The sequence below is a fragment of the Topomyia yanbarensis genome, chromosome 3 (assembly GCF_030247195.1).
Source record: "Topomyia yanbarensis strain Yona2022 chromosome 3, ASM3024719v1, whole genome shotgun sequence".
Lineage (NCBI taxonomy): Eukaryota > Metazoa > Arthropoda > Insecta > Diptera > Culicidae > Topomyia > Topomyia yanbarensis.
The window spans coordinates 170,983,230-171,001,021 of record NC_080672.1 but is presented as its reverse complement, the minus strand read 5'-3'; the positions used below and the strand labels follow the sequence as shown (position 1 = coordinate 171,001,021).

The window sequence follows — 17,792 nt, the reverse complement described above, 5'->3', positions numbered from 1 at the left end:
TTTGACGTTCGACATGTACTTACATTTTAGTATTACGATCACACTGCTTAAGAAAATAATATACTTTCTGCTCCACGGGACATCCGTGACATTTCGTAGTGCACGTTAGTTGCTGGTATGTTATTGATGGACTTAGATTTTCCCAAAGAGAGAATTGCGCTCAACTTTTATTTAGCAAACATTTGGTAATTTTTCCGTTTCCAAAAGTTTAATGCTAAATTTTTTTTGGCGACTACTTTCTCCAAACATAAAACGCTTAGTTGTACCCGGGTTTGTCAATCTCACTGAAATTTTCTAATCCCGTCTTAAATTGCTTGGTGTGAGTCAGATTAAGACTCCCTAAGATTAACCAGATACACCAGACATCGATGAATAAGAAAGAATGAGGTTTTGTAAATTAAATTTGTTCGTTAAGAAAGTATGCGTTATTTGAGATTTTCTTCATAAAAACGTTTTCTTTATATTTTAAATCAGGTTCTTTTCGTGAACTAGGTTTACGAAAATAAATTCATAAATTATGTAACACTTTTTGGGAGGGAAGGCATGACAAATTTGACATGTTGTGACATATGCGGGGAGAGTAATCTAGAACGTAACGTTTTAACTGAAGAAAAAACCACGTTTCAGTTAGCACTATCACATCATATTCTGCTTCAGATACAATTAAAAAGAACGCATCAATTGTTCGCAATCCACGTACGTTCTGGTGGTAAATACTAAGTTTGACTGTAGAAGTAAATTGGAAATCCACTTCTCCAAGCCCGAGCACAGAACACGGACGAACACGAAGGCGGAAGGCGGTAGGTAGCTCAGTTAGGTTGGCATGAGGATCGGGAGTTAGTTCATCGGTCCTAACGAAGTGCGCAGGCCTGTTCTGTTTGTAGAGAGGGCTCCGGTAATTTGAATTCTCAAAGAGCTTTGCAAATTTATCACACATCCAATATAGGTTGTTCTTGTGTGGAGTGACAACATGTATCGGGTAAATCAATATAGCATCGTTCTAACCTACTGGTACCCCCTTAATTCCACTTTCAAATAATGCAACGAATCGCTGTTACATTTGGGTCATTTAGTGTGTTTTGTATAGTAATGTACTTTAGCATTTTTAACATAGAGATTATTGCAGCAGTTAATTATTAGCTAAGAATTTTTCAACCATATTAAAACTAATAATAACTAAAGATTAGGGGGTGGAGGGTAATTAGGGTTATTTTTGGGAGGTTATTTTTTGTTGGGCACTTCTTTACGAGAGTATGTATTGAAGAACCAAAACTAGAAAATACAGGGGCAAATAAGTATTGGGAAGCTTTTCAGGAAGGAGGTGGTGAATTCCTTCATCTGGGTATCAGAGACAGAGAGTGAGGGTAGACAAAGCTGACAATTTCGTAGTACAACTTAAATTCGAATCGGTAACATACCGCGTTGCGCGTGTGATGTTTGTGCTGTAGGTCCCGTGTTTGTTGGCTCAATCGACAGAGGTGTTTCGTCAGCTTGAAATCGCATCAAACCATCGTTGATGTACGATACCAGGCGGAAGAGGGCACTTCTGAGAATGATAAGAAAAATAATAGGGGCAGTTAAATCTGTATATTGATGGATTTTAGAGAGCTGTATACGAGGGACATATAGAGGAAATCGTGGCTTGCCAGTACACCTCCAACCGGGACATTGGGTGGTTTTCCTCGGTCCCGAAGGGAATCGAATAGTTGTAATCTGGCGGAACAGTACTCAGCGCATGCCCAGACAATATGTTCGATATCGTGATACAGGCGCAGATACCGCTATTTGTGAACCTGATACGTCAGAAATGACCGTCTAACGTGTAGTGATTGGACATGAGCCGAGACATCACACGAACTAAATCCCGACTCACATCCAATCTTCTGAACCAAAGTTTCTTTGATACCTCCGGGATGATAGAATGTACCCAGGTCCTAACTCTCCATTGCTCCAAGATGTCTGCCAACTTTCTATCGTCCTCTGACGAGAGATATTGAAAAATTTAATGAAGTAGATAAAGATGTCACCTTCTAAAGAACCTGCATTAGCTAAAGGGCCCTTCTTCATTACCTATGCCTGGAAACCATAACTAAGGCAATCTTATACGATCTTACCTGCTTTACACAGGAGCTCCCATTTTCCCCAGAGAATATGGAACGTGTTTTCTAGGTTTCATTGAACGGAAAGCTTCTATTGAGCTGAGGCTAGCCGAGACAAGAAAGCAATCATCGGTGGGCAAAGTATAAATAATCCCAAGGCTATACTGAATAGCACGACGTAAACTGAAGCAGGATCAATGAATGTGAATGTGAGAGCGCAACAAGCCTCTCGAAATTAGCAATTACTAAAGGGTTCATTATATCGCATCGGATGACCAGTCGATTTGAGAGGTCACAAAAACGATTTTTCAGCGGAAGAACGCTCACCAGCACTTCGAGACTCATCGTATGAGTCGAGTACATGCAACTCAAAGAAATACGCAAAAAAATGTTGGATTCGCTCTAGTTTGATGAAATGTATGTTCGCAGCGGAGCGGAACAGAAACTCCCGTACTCCATCACCGACAATATCGTTGTTTGATACAGCCTTATCAGACCTCCAAAACATGGTGAGGCACACCACCATGTTTCGGTTATTGTACGGAGAAAGTTGATCATTTGTTGGCACTTCTGTTTCAGATATCTAATGTGACATCCCCCAAGAACTTTTACAGTAGAACAAGACCCCGAGATATTTGAAAGTTGAAAGCTGAGTGATAGTTTGACCCATTAATTGAAACTGTAGTTCCGCTGGTTTACGCTTTCTTCCGACTAGCCCAGTTTTCTCCGTGGAAAACTCGATACCCAGCTTAATAACCCAAGCAGACAAATTGTCCAAAGTAGTTTGCAATGGCCCTTGTAAATCGACAGCTTTGGGACCTGCAATAGAGACCACACCGCCATCTGCAAGCTGCCTTAGCGTGCAGGAATTGACAAGACATTCGACACGTAAAAGTTGTAGAGAAGGGGGCTAAGACATGAGCCCTGAAGAAGACCCATGTAGCTAATTCGTGATGTCGATAAATCACCATGCGAAAAATGCATGTGTTTTCCAGACAACAAGTTCAGTAAAAAGTTGTTTAGATTTGATAAAGGACCATGCTGGTGCAGTTTCTCAGAAAGAATTTTAATGGAAACTAAATTAAAAGCCCCCTTAATATCCAAGAAAACTGATGCCACGTGCTCCTTGATAGCATAGGCTGATTGAATTTCTGTTTAGAGCAACGCAAGACAATCATTCGCCCCTTTGCCTTTGCGGAAGCCAAATTGTGTACCTGACAGTAAGCCATTTGCTTAAACCCAATTGTCGAGGCGAAACAAGATTATTTTGTCAAACAACTTTTGAATACAAGACAGAATTCCAATCGGTCGATACGATTTGTGGTCGGAGGCTAGTTTTTGGATGGCGATGACCTTCACTTGCCTCCAGTCATGAGGGACCACGTTACCCTCAGGAAAATTAATAAATAAATACAACAAGCATCTCTTGACAGTCAGGCGGATTCATTATAAAGGTAAATTTGATTCCGTCTGGTCCTGGGGCTTAATTGTTACATGATAAGAGAGCAAGTGAGGACTCCACCATCGAAAGCGATATTCCGTTGGCGTTATCGTGAGGGGACGCGGCGTCGTAGATCTGCTTTACTGGGGCGGAATCCGGACAAACTTTCTTGGCGAAATCGAATATTCAAATAATTGAATATTCCACGCTCTCACTAGTACTGTTTCGGTTTCGTAAGCGCCGGGTCGTACCCCAAAGAGTGTTCATCAATGTTTCTCTCGTTAGTCCGTCAACGAACCAGCGGCAGTAGCTACGTTTCTTGGATTTCATAAAATCCTTCATGCGCCTTTCTAACATCGCGTACTGTCGATAGCTGGCGAGTACCCCTTCATTTCGGCGGCCTTCTCCGCGTACACGTCTGAGCACTCTTTGTCCTACCATGGGATGGAACGACGCTCGCGAGAGTTCGCGTCTGATACGCGTTTGGTCAGAGCTTCAATCGCGGTATCGAAAATCAAGCCAGCCAGGAACCCGTATTCTTCCTCCGGAGGAAGCTCTTGTGTGGATTCGATTATGTCGTATATCGTAGACGCGTAGCTCTTTCAATCAATATTTCGTGTGAGGTCATATGAAACATTGATTGTATTCGGTGGCCCTGAACAGTTAGCAATATTAATTACGATTGGCAGATGGTCGCTACTGTGGGGATCAGAGACTACCTTCTACATGCAACCTAACCACAGCGATGCCCAGCAGAGGGACGAGTCTAAGCCGCTCGGACGCACTAGTGGAGCAGGAATCCGTGCCATTTCACCCGAGTTGAAAATGATCATATTGAAGTCGTCGCAAAGCTCATGGAGTGAGGTAGATCGATTATCGTCATGAAGGCCAACCCATGGCGTACGACAATATCGCCAAGACGTCGGTGGCTAACTGAGGCTCCAGAGGGGATGTAAGTGGAAGCAATGCAAAGGTTTTGCCTTTAATTCGCCCTGAACAGTGCATTCGGTGAATATCTGAACCAAGTTCAGCGCAGCCTTCGAAATAATCCTTCGACATTCTGTACATTTATAAACAGCAGAAAACGTTCCGTGGTGTACCAGAAAATGTCTATCTTCGAGACAAAAATTCACAGTCCGCTGCCGAGTCGGCGAACCTTTTTGCAGATCACTTCCAAGATGTATTTTCCAGCCCTCCTGTCTATCCATCACAACAGTACCTTGAAACATTGCCAACGCACAATATCAACCTTCCTCTTCCTTACGTAAATGATTCTGATGTAGTGAGCGCTCTGTCCAGCGTTGATCCTTTGAAAGGGCCTGGTCCGGATTGCTTGCCTCCTGTGTTTATAAAGCATTGTGCCCGAGCACTTTCTGCACCAATAAGTATTATTTTTCAGCGTTCAATCTCGGAAAATATTTTCCCAATGGCATGGAAAGAAGCTGCTATAGTTCCTATTCATAAGACTGGAGATAGGCACAATGTTGAAAACTACAGAGGAATCTCGCTGCTGAACTGTCTAGCTAAAGTTCTGGAAAAGTTTGTGTACAATGCGATGTACGCTGCTTCTTCCAACATTATCGACGAACGACAACACGGATTTATGAAAAAGCGCTCCTCCACTTCGAACTTGATGACGTACACGAGCCTTCTAGTTCCAGCTGTAGAGAAGCGTCAACAAGTGGACGCTATATATTTTGATTTCGCAAAAGCATTCGACAAGGTGCCCCACAACATTGCTGTTTTGAAGCTGGAGCGACTTGGCTTTCCTGAGTGGGTTACTCTCACAACGATCTGCCTTCGTTAGAAGCGCTCAAGCGCATTCGTAACGCCAACCGGTGTGCCTCAAGGAAGTCACCTAGGGCCACTGATCTTTCTCTTATTCATCAACGACCTCTGCACCCGCATCAACTCTGAAAAACTGCTCTATGCTGATGATCTGAAAATCTTTCGCTCAACTGCTTCAGCACTCGACTCTGCTGTGCTCCAAGACGATACAGCCAATATAGAGGAATGGTGTTTGCTGAACGGTATACAGATCAACATTGATAAATGTAAGATGATAAGTTTCGGACGCTCGGCAAATATAAGGCGTTGCAAATATACTCTTCAAGCCTGTGTCATCGAGCGGGTGGATTCTATCCGTGACCTGGGAGTGTTATTCGACAGAAAACTTCGTTTCGCTGACCACATCACTGCAACAACGGCGAAGGCTTTTGCAACATTGGGTTTTCTAAAACAGAACGCTGTCGAATTTGTGGATTTCTACACACCAAAAAATTATGAATTTTATCATTGACGTAATTGCAAACATGACACAATTTAGCAACCCGTAATTCTCGAAATGACGAAACATTACCGTGTTCCATTTAATTTTACATGAAACATATACTTTACATGCGCAATGACATAAAATTACACTTACTGCCACTGAAAACAAACGCAATATGTGGAGTAAAATTACACGATTTACGAAAATCAACGTCGTGTAAAATTAAAACCAAACGTGAAACTAAGTCATTTTTGATGCTCGTATATGTCAGGGTCAGGAGACGTAAATTTACACGATTTTTTCTAGGTGTGTACGCACTGAAATCTTTATACTGCGCACTGGTCTGGAGCACTTTGGAGTACGCTGTACAAGTATGGGCGCCATACAACGCCGTTCAAAGTAGCCGACTGGAGCGCGTTCAGAGAAGTTTTGTACGATTTGCTCTTAGAAAGTTGCCTTGGAACGACCCTATCCGTCTTCCGCCGTATAATAATAGATGCATGTTGCTAGATTTGCCAACGCTTGCAAAGAATGTTCATTTTCGATATGTTGTCGAACAATATTGACTGTCCCGACATTCTTTCTAGGATTCATTTATTTGTTCCCCCTCGTGATATAAGGAATCGTCCGCTTCTGTGGATTCCCAGGCACCGCACAGCATATGGCCAGAACAATCCGTTAGACAGATGTTGTAGCAGATTCAACGAAACTGTTTTAGTTTATGACTTCCATACCACTAAATCTAATTATAAGTTAGCAATTGCTGTTTGATTACGCTAGAACGTTCGATTTTTTGTAGCTGTTTGTTGAGCGTTTTACATGTGAAAATTGTGTTTGTTTTCCGGAAATCAAAGCTCAATCGTTTCTACGTTGACTGATTTATGAAAGTCAACTTTTTCTCTGTGATTTGCGGTGCAAGAAGGCTTAATAACGAGAAATTTGCAATTGGATTTTACGTGACCCGCGTTTTGTACTCTTCTACCATTGTTCATCGGATAGATTGCGTAGAAAATGGAATGTAAGAAGTGTTCTTTATCCATCGACGCTAACACCTACTCGTATGCAGTGTGTGAAGGAAGATGTGGTAAACGATTTCACGCAGCGTGTGTTAAGCTTACAGAAGAACAACTTCGCTCATTCTCGAATAATTTGATTTGGCTCTGTGATGACTGTGTCTGTATTTTCTTTAAAATACGCGATACGATGGAGATTCCAGCGAAGCCGAAAACCACTGTGGAACACGAAATATTATTGATGAAAAGGCAAATCAATGAAATTGTCAATACGCTGTCAGTAATCGTTCCCGGCGAATATGCTGCAAAAGGCCAATCGACTCCCGTTTCATCACCCAGACAACAAACTAACGTAGACTCAAGTGTACAGCGAACTATAGCCTCGACAGGAACTTCTACATCGCTCCAGTCATTACCGTTTACCTGTTCATCGGAAGAAAGTGAAAGGAAATTTGCACTTTTCCTATCCAACGTAGATAGTAAAGTGTCTGAAAACGAAATTTCGCAAATGGTCTGCAATTCTCTCGGTATTAGCAGTGTCAGTGAAATTGAAACGACAAAGCTCGTCCCGAAATGGAAGAACGTCGTGGCCGAGTGGATTAAAGTTCCGAGAATTTGTTCATCACAGTCGCCTTCGTCAGCAGACAAGTCAGTATAGACTCCACTAGGTTCAGATGGAGTAGCTATCTTTAGCATTTCTGCAAAAGATCGCTTAGAACGTCCCTGAAGGGATTTTCTTAAATTTCTCCTCACGTTTTTTGTACGCGGGACTTGTCGGGAGATCGTGTGGTTTTTCCCCACAGTAGAGACACTTTTTGATATCCCTTTCACAATAATCATACACATGATTCCCACCTCATTTCCCAAAACGAATCTTATTACTACAATGGGAGGCTATGCGTCCCAATTGTTTGCAATTAGTATAGTTCATGAACCGCGGCACAAAAAGGCGAACCGGTAGACGAACATTGTCATAGAGGTGTTAGTTAGGTAGGACAGATCCGGTGAAGGTCACCCAATAGGAGTCTGAGTTGACATAGCTACGACTGATGCTGAATGCAAACGTTTGCAATTCAGTGTCTTCGCTGGCTGAAGTGTGGGGTCTTTAAAACAGCCAGTCCCATGTGTCAGCAGGTCTTCGCAATTCAAACTCGAATCGGAAACGACCCCGCAGACTTCAACCCTGTTAGCTGGTTTATACACTATGTACTCCTTCGCAAAGAGCCCGTAGCCAGCAATATCGTTAGACTGATTCAAATTATTTACCACCACCCGAAGCTTATCAGGGCGAATTTTTGATATTTCTGTCACGGCTGTAATCGTTCTGTCAGAACTCGAGAAATCTGCAATAGATTCACTTTTCGTCTATGGCCCGGAAGAAGATCACGTGGCCGAGCATGGATAAACCTTGAGCCGAGGAGCCGATTTCGTTTCAACACCCATCTCACCTTGAAATGAGCCACTGTCAGAGGAAGTCAATTTTTGCACGGGCCTATTGCGCCGTGCACGTTAGTAGGAGAACCAAGGAGGGGAAATGAAAAATTATAACGGTACTTAACTTGTGTGTATAACGGTGTCCAGACGGCTTACTAGAAAAAACTGCTTCACTGGTCACTGGCCGGATAAAGGTAAACTCAGAAACAGAAACACAAAAGAAGGAGAAAATACTGAAACTTTGGCAGCGTATTAGCACTATTCTTTTTACGTTACACATCACGGACGGAAAAGAAATATCGATCGATCCGTGAGTCACAGAAATTTATGATATAAACGGTACCCAAACGATTCGATTATTGCTATGATATTTATTTAATTATACTGGTCTTCGATTTTTTCGTAGAGACAGCTCCTTAATTAATAATAGTTCTATGTTTAAAGCCTACATCATTAAAATTACGACAGCATACATTGAACGGATTGTTTTGAGAAAAAAGAGTACGATACATCGGTAACCGAAATAAATCAGTTCGTCTGGTGGGTCTAGGTGTTACGTTGAATCGGAGCTGGCTCAGCAACTCCGGGCTATCTATATTGTTTCCCAGAAGATCGAACAAGAAGAGCCATTGCAGCATTATCCTCCGACTGGCAAGAGTTGGCAAACGTAGAAGATTGCATCGATGTTCATAGGGCGGTAGACGAATAGGATCAGTACAAGATAGTAACCGCAGAGCGTAACGAACAAAGTGACGCTGAATTCGTTCGATGCGATTGATTTAAACAGCATGATAGGGTGCCCACACAAGCACGCCGTACTCCAGGATGCTACGCACGAGTGCACAAAAGAGCGTTTTTAGGCAATAAATATCGCTGAATTGCTGCTTATTTCGTTTCATGAACCCCAGCACGGCATAGGCCTTGGCTGTTGTCATTGCAATGTGCTGCGCGAAATTTAGTTTGTTATCGAGGAGAATGCCTAGGTCCTTTATCGTATTAACTCGGTTGATACTGCTTTCTGCCATTCTATAATCGAATGTCAGAACGTGCCTGTTTCGACAGAACGATATCACATTGCACTTCTGCACATTTACTTCCATCCCGTGATGAGTACACCATTTTAGCAGCATATCAATATCGGCTTGAATAGCACAGCAATCGACTGCCGACGCAATTACACGGAAAAATTTCAGATCAAACATATACTTAGGAGACTGTATAGCGGAGCATAAATCGTTTACTAATAAAATAAACAGTAGCGGGCCCAAATGACTTCCCTGAGGCACGCCCGACTCTATCACAAACGGAGATGATTTCGTTTCATCAATGCGCACAAACGCACTACGCTCGGTGAGGTATGACATTATCCACTGTGTCAGCCACTCAGGAAATCCCATGCGCTCAAATTTGGCCACGATTAACAAATGAGGCACCCTATCGAACGCTTTTGCAATGTCAACGTAAACGGCATCAACCTGCTGACGTTTTCCAAGCGCGCTATTAAGTGACGAAACGTCATAAGATTAGTACTCGTCGAACGTTTTTTGCACAAATCCATGCTGCCACTCGGAAATGATGGTGGGAACCTTCGGGTAAAGCAAATCGTGAACGAGGCTTCCAAAAATTTTCGGTATGCAGCTCAAAATTGAAATGGCTCGATAATTTTCAACATCGTGGATGCTACCTGCCTTGTGGATCGGTGTAATAGATGCTGTCTTCCAGACACTCGGGAAAATTCCTTTGGACAATGACCTGTTGAAAATTATACTCGCAGGAACACCCAACGCTACAGCACAGCTCTTGAAGAAGATAGGCGGTAAGCCATCCGGACCAGCACCCTTAGAACCATCAATAGACTGCAACTTCAGCTCCAACAACGGCAGACTATTCAAATATGCTTCAGACAAAAGTGGTCGGTTATTACTTTGCACACTTTGAAAAAAGGATGAGAATAGAATTGCCGATTCAATCGGGGACTCGGTTGTAATTGCGTTGTAACTAACAAATATGAAGCAGGTTATGCTGTTATGCTATAAGTTCCGTGAGCATGTGTGAATGTTATTAGAGTACGAGTCACTCATGCATATGAATTCACATGTATACAAGTGAAGGTGTCCTTTGCATGTGCATTCGTGCAGGGTTATATTAATACTAATACTCTGATAACGTTGAGTTCATTAATACACTTCCAATTGTGGGATTGTGTGAGTTTCTACGATGCAATAGCAGCATAATGTATTTTTGTCCCAGATCAATAACGTTTTATACGCATTATACCATAATGCATATTTCGGAATTAGAGTATGATTATATTATCATGAGCACGTAAACCATACAACCGGCGTTTTGGGAGTAATAAACTAGAACAATTATAGTTTCCCCACGATATCAGTTATAATACTAAAATATTCTCGCCTTTTGCGTTCTAAAACCTTTATAAAAGCATAGGCTTCCCAAATATTTTACAGTCAGTTCTCATGCTATATTGAGAAGTTAAGTTCGCGTTTTTTGTTCGACTCAACAACGTTAAGTATAGTTCGGAATTCGATATCGTATACATGACCGACAACTGTGGAGTTGTACAAATATGTTATTTTTTCTATCCGCAGCTTGGTGATCGCACAAATGTTCAGGTAAAGAATTCAGGCGAATAAGAAGTAAATTAACACCCTCCGCATCGGACGTCACAGAATAATGCATTTCAAAATGCTCCAATTTGCGCTTCATAAATTCTCGACATAGTCTGCGCCAGTGGAAGTCCCGTAAATTAGATTTGCTATGATAATTCAGGCCAACTGCTCACAAACGATGTACGGTAAAACAATCATGTTACTCGGCAACTTCGGAGACAAAAAAGACACTCTCAACCATATTTTCCAATTGCTCACCCGTGCGCGTTTTTTCAAGCTTACCGTGGTCAAGTTCCGCCTTCTACTCGAGTGTCACTGTGTCGCCATTAGTCTCTGGTAGATTCTGCCCTTGCGGGTGGTGTAGCAAAAACGGAGTGCACGAACTTGCGCTGAATTTAAATGACAAAAAAAATCTAACAAAGGTGTTGAGAAGAATCGCAATTCACTTCTTCCCATTGTTCCGCCAATTTTGCAGGTTCTCGATTCCATAGCTGTTGTTCCGTGGAGTCTCGTCCTGATGGTGTTGAAAAATGCCAAACTGCACTCTGTTGCTTCACTGCATTTTCCTTTTCTCAGTGGGCGAATATTCGCACACATTTTAATTTATGTTGTGAACGGTAACAATGGCATGAGAAATGCGGTCCAACTAGCAATGAACATGCATCCGCCGGACGGGTTGTGAAAGCAAAACAAACTGCAACGATATATTTTTATTTCCGACGCCATTATTCACGGAATTTCCTCTCTTGCTAATTTCATGTTTCGCTTCGTCGTTGTCCGCGCACATCTCCTTCTTCTTCCAATGGGATTACTTCGCACCGTCATATCATAATCGCCATCGAAAATCAGTCGGAACTGGGCGAAAACGGTTTCGACACGGCCACCATCACCACCTCCAACGTGGATGACGACATCGACGAGGAAATCACTGCCGAGACGCAAACTGTGACCGTTCCAATTACTATTTGTATAATGATTATGATCGGGTGAGTGGACCAAGTTTTCCCACCAGAACGCGGCTTCGAGCTTCGGTGAAAGTCGGGCAAGTTTTCTATTGTTTCATTAATTTTGTTCTTTTTTTTCAGATACATATTTTTCGGTGCTCGATTATTTGCAGACTGGGAAAACTGGGATATTCTAGATGGCAGCTATTTCTGTTTCATTTCATTAAGCAGCATTGGCTTCGGCGATATCGTGCCAGGTGCCTCGGTAAGTTAACCGTAAATGTGCGGATGATTCATTCGAACTTATTTTGAAATATTTGGCGCGGCATAAAAAAGTAAAGGAACATGAAAACAAAATCAGACAAATCAATATTCAAAAAATTCATAGTACCATTTCTTTTTTCGCCGCAACACGTGCCTATCCCTAGTTGTCAATTTTGGTGGAAAATGGTTATAATACGAATTAATGATATAGACAAGATTTTTCCCTTCCACATGAAACATGGACATATGCTTTTGCCTTTCTCATATAAAGGAAGGCTATGCAATCACTCTTTTTACCGAAGCCCGGAGGACCGAATGTCATATGCCATTCAATTCAGTTCGTCGAGATCGAAACATGTCTGTGTATGTGTGCGTGTCATTTAAACTCACATAATTTCCTCAGAGATGCCTGAACCGATTAACACAAACTTAGCTACAAATGTAAGGCATAACGCTTCCATAAGCTGCTATTGAACTGTCTTCTGATTCCGGAGTTACGGGTTGAAGAGTGCGGCCACACAGCATATTCCCATATAAACTGGTAACACCATGATGTCTAAATGATGTAATACGTATTAAAACGAGAAGAACATCACTTGTATTTGCAGGTCTAAATCACTTATGACCAATCAAAATAGCTTCGACAACATTGGCCACCTATGACGATTTTGATGCCCCCGGAGAACTCGCCAATTTCCCAAACTAATATCACACCTATTTCCTAGCGAATTCTTGATTATTTTTTACCAACTTGATTTCAAGCTAAAAATATAGTAATCCCATTAACTGCTATTCAATTTCGTCCGGTTCTGACTTTTGGTTTCGAAGTTACAAGTTGGTTAGTAAGGCCACACTGGAATTCTCCATATAAACCGTTACAATCGTAATCCTCAGAAACTAAAAATCTATTCGAATAGTCAAAAAATTTCAGGCTTAAACTACTGATTGCCAATCAAGCATTCTATGAATTTATTGTTTACTAGTGACAATTCCGGAAGTTCCAGCTTCCGGGCATATTACACAATTAAGGTCACTTCGATTATTCGGTCCTGACAGAATCGTTTTTCTCCAACCAAGTCTCAGATGGAAGGTATAATATGCAGTTGGGTGTTACATGGCTCCTCCCCTCCAATTATCCTTACACCTTCTGGACATAACTGGTATACTGGTAAGACAGTATTGTTCGCTGTACCCAGCTTGTATTGTACTGGTATCAAACGGGATTTGGAGGTAGCGGTTCCAACAGAATGAAACGAAATATATGCCCAATGAATTCCTGCAGATAAAAATAATGATGTCATATATTCATTAATGCCCAGTGTTACTAAAGAACGATGAAGCTGAAATTGCTAAAAGCTACGTAAAATCTTTGCTCGCATCACATGACAATATTGTATTGAAAGAATTTTCATTGGCGAAGAGTATTTTAATTAGCTCTCACTAGAGGCTACAGCTTAAAAGGTATCGATTGTACATGCGACGCGAATATGAAATAATTTTGAGTGGCCCAAAATAAGTACTAACTATAAGTGAAAACCTTACTATGCATGACGAATATACTAACAAATTCACGCAAGCAGATTTATTATGAATTCATAAGAAGAATGATTAACATAAAATTGTTTGATGAAAACCCAATACAAACCACGAGCCATTCGAAAGAGCCATGAAAAGAGACAGAACAAAGAAACAACCGATTCTTCTTCATTTGCTGTTGCAGCTTCGGTTCGAGTGCGTTTACCATGCCAGGTCGTTTTACTTTATTTTCTATGTAGGTAAAATGCTTCATAGGAGAAGATTTGATGTGATTAAACAGTAAAAGGAAACTTTCTCTTCGGAAAGTGCAATTTAATCATAAGAGTGGAACCATTTAGAACCAGCTGTACTTTCCGAGCAACCCAAAGTCATTCGGAAAATCAAGGCTGATCATAACATCTCACACCTAACGAGGATTTGGTGTCAAAACAGAGTACTACCAGTTGAACTGTTGGGGAATTCGACTCCGAAAATTCTACAAACGTTACCACGAAAATAAACAACCCAGCCGAAGTCCTAAACAATAAACAGTGGTCAGAATCCGAGCCCGTGTACTGTTCGACCAGGTGCTGATAAAGCTCAATGGACGTGTCTCAATCAACGATGAAGGCATAATGCGAAAATCGATTTAAAACAAATCTTTCTCGCGGCAAGTTTCCTGACAAATTCAAGTTTGTTTTAACGTAAAATGTTATGATTTGGCATGGGATCTGTTCCTGCGGCAAGATAATCAGCGTTTTTTTTGGCTACGCATTTGAAAGTGCTCAAAATAGTACACCATAACAAATATATTTGACCCTTTATTGAATACCATGACATTCTAGCCACGTTTGGGCCAAATCTGGCTAGTTCCCATCGTAGCATGGACGTGCGATATTGGATCAATGGCAATGGTTCCTAAAAGCTGAATCCACCAAATTATTCCCAGTTTCGTTCAATTCACAAGCAATGAGTAATAATGAAGATTAAGGTAGCAGTCACCAGCGTCACGTTTATTTAATTAAAAATTAGTTTGATGAATTTGATTAGTTGCACGAAAAAGCATTTACTAGGCTTGTCTTAGGTCGCTTAGCACGAAAACAATATTTATTCCTTTTTTCGAAGAAGCGCTATAGAGATCTTTTCAAAACAAGTTTTTCTTCTCTAAGTTATTCGTGAATGTCTCACGAGAAAATCATCCGATCAATACAATCAATAATCTGTTCAAAAGGTTTTGGCAGAAACTTACCGAAAACTACCAACTTTTATTAACAGAATGATTATATATATTATGCGGAGAACTTGGTTATAAAATTGGTTTTGATTACGGAACGGAATACTATTCAAATCCCCTGGAAAAATTTACTGAGCCCGTGAATCGTACTTAAGCTGTTTGAAAGAGATACAAGCAGAATTATACTAATATGATACGCCTTTGCATCGCGGTTACGTACCGGACATTACTCGCCCCTAGAAGTGTAGTAGCTAAGCAATGTGTTTAAACATATTTTGAAACAATGTCAATGAAAAACACATGACAAATTTTGTTTTGTAAAGGGTAACTCGCATATAAATGTAATTCTCTCATAAAACTATTCGATTCAACATTATTTTCACTTACCACTCTTCAAAACATTTTATTTAAAACAATTTCATTAACAATTCATTTGATACAATAAATATTAAGAATAGAAAATTTCGTTTCGTCGGAAAATCACTAAAAATAGGATGTCGTCCTAAGGACTTGTCGGAAATCAAAAATATTTATCATTTTGATACCATATGATTTCAAAACGCATAATAGGTGAAGATCTGATGTCAAAGCAAAAATACAAGTTGTGGAAAAAATATTATGAATCCTTGGTAGTGAAAAATAAAAGTCAAAAGAAATTTCTTCTGGACACTTTTCAAAAAAAAATCTTCGAACATCTTTTTATCGTCGAATTTTTCAAACGAACTGAACTGAACAAAACCAAAAACTGCTAGGACTCTAGTAACTGGTTAAGGAAGCATGCATGTGTATCGAGATTACGAGTTATGAGAGAGATTGGACACAAGCCCGTAACCGTAGTTTTGAGGCGAACCGTACGAGACGGCGAAAACTTCTGCCATAGGCTTGTCGATTGTGGACTTGTGAGAGTTGTACTTGCTGATGGCTTTTAGCAAACAACTACTCGTTTTGTAATACTCGTACTCTGTCCGGAAGCCGTTTGTGGCCTTCCTTGGCGCATTGTTTTTCTGTCTGCTTCTCTTACCTTAAGATTCAGTGCGTAGAACTTGACTACGACCACGACCATTTCTGTCATCTGGTCACTACTTTTACAACCGCGATTACACGCTTCTGGAACTTTCCCGACATTCTGGGCCATCGACAGTAACTTTTGACGCTGTAGAAGCACATAATCCCTGGAACCGTAATATTCCATCAGGCGGTGTTTTGCATTTATATACGGAAATGCATACTCGTCCAGACCGCTGTTGCTGGACGTGGTACTCTCTAGCACTCTCTAGAAACAAAGCTGATCTGCTTTCGCATGGAAGACAGTTATTTTTATGGACTCCTTAGCTATTTCGGAGAATGTAATCGATGCTTCAAGAATATGATGCCACTGCTCGAAAGTTTTATTATCAATTTCTTCCTCGCCGTCGAGTGGTTTGCACTCCGAAACATGAATGACATCGACGACATCGATCGAAGAATCACGTCCAGTCTCTCTCATCGCTGAATTCACCTTAATGTTGAACTCGATCTCAGAATCATCATGCGGCTCCTCAATCCATTCGTTTTTCGCATTATTTCCACAGCGACACGTTCGAAGTTTGGCCTTTAGTGCCACATTACGTCGCTATTTGCTTTAGAGATGTTTGATCAGACTTTCTCGAATGATGAAGTTGTGCATCTTTAATGATAAGGATGAGTGTAAAGAGACAATCATTACTATCAACCCGGGGCAGTTCACGCTCTTGAGGAAACATTAAAACTACCACTGGGGTACATAAATCTCGTAAACCCTCACTGAGCTCTAATTCGCAATACCCTCCAGGGAGATTTTATATTTAAAAGCGCTTTCGGGGGAAAGCATTACGGGAATACTGAATAAAGCGTTCCAAATTCGTTGCTCTTCCTACAACGTCGATCACAACTTCCTTCCTTGTTTATTTTCCTAGCAAAAGTCTACGTTTGTCTACGAGGGAAGAGGGGATCTTTGCAAAAGCCTATGTAGACTTTAATTTTTTGTTATTCTGGCATTACTAATTATAAATTGAATTTAAAGAGTGTATCCAACATGTGAGTCAATTCGGTTAGATGCATTTATGCAGAGACTTCTAAGCTAGTACACTATTGTTGTAACTACCTCATAGGCTACGGTTAACAGAGCGTCGTCTCGTACGTATACGGTGTACTCACACAGTTGTTTGTTTCCAGCATTGTACAATTGTACACCGTTCTCTTGTGTTCAATGTTTGAGGCAAATGCGTAGATATATCTAATTTGTTTGCGGTTGTATGCGTGCATGATAGCAATCTGTGCTTTCATTGTACAAAGACGAAAATTTTCTTAGCAACAAATCGAATCGATGGAAAGCGCAACGAAGATTTATTATTTACGTTCGATCAATTAATTGATTCTACGTGATTCATTTATATTCAGCCTATCCTACTTTGATTCTGCCAATACGCACTACATAGCCTGTTTATGAATGAATACACTGTTATTCGAAAAACCGTTGCAAAAACACACACCTTAGTAAACATAAAAATTTAATTTCCTTTCTGTGCTTCGATAATATATGCTAAATACCACTGCGTTCGTTACATTTATATCTGTACTACAGGAAAGTTACAATAATAGTAAAATAAAACTAGAAGGCTGTGACTATATTGTCTAAAACTTGATATTTCTTCACTAGTTCGGGTTTTCTACCACACACAATCGAAAAGTGTTTATATTTTTTTAGTCTTCTCAAATAAGTTTAATCGGAATCGATCGTCTACTACACATAAAATGATCAGATAAGCAAGAAGGTTTAGTTCAATATGGGGGATTCCATGAGGCCGACCACAAAATATGACCATCGTCGATTCGAACGAAACTTTGAAGTTGTGTTCGATTTATGAATCTCCATGATTTTCTCTGACAATTGCAATATTTTGATACAAGAGCATTTTTTATAAAATG

The 17,792-nt window shown here is 40.7% G+C and overlaps 1 protein-coding gene across 12 annotated transcripts in view; it reads left to right on the top strand.

Moving 5' to 3' along the window:
- LOC131689503 (two pore potassium channel protein sup-9) overlaps positions 1-17,792 on the top strand; it is a 99,674-nt gene that overhangs the window by 61,749 nt on the left and 20,133 nt on the right. For all 12 annotated transcript variants that reach the window (XM_058974639.1, XM_058974637.1, XM_058974633.1 and 9 more), the window contains 2 exons: positions 11,739-11,875; positions 11,975-12,098. In XM_058974639.1, the coding sequence (XP_058830622.1) occupies positions 11,739-11,875; positions 11,975-12,098 (261 nt within the window). The remainder of the gene's footprint in view (positions 1-11,738; positions 11,876-11,974; positions 12,099-17,792) is intronic.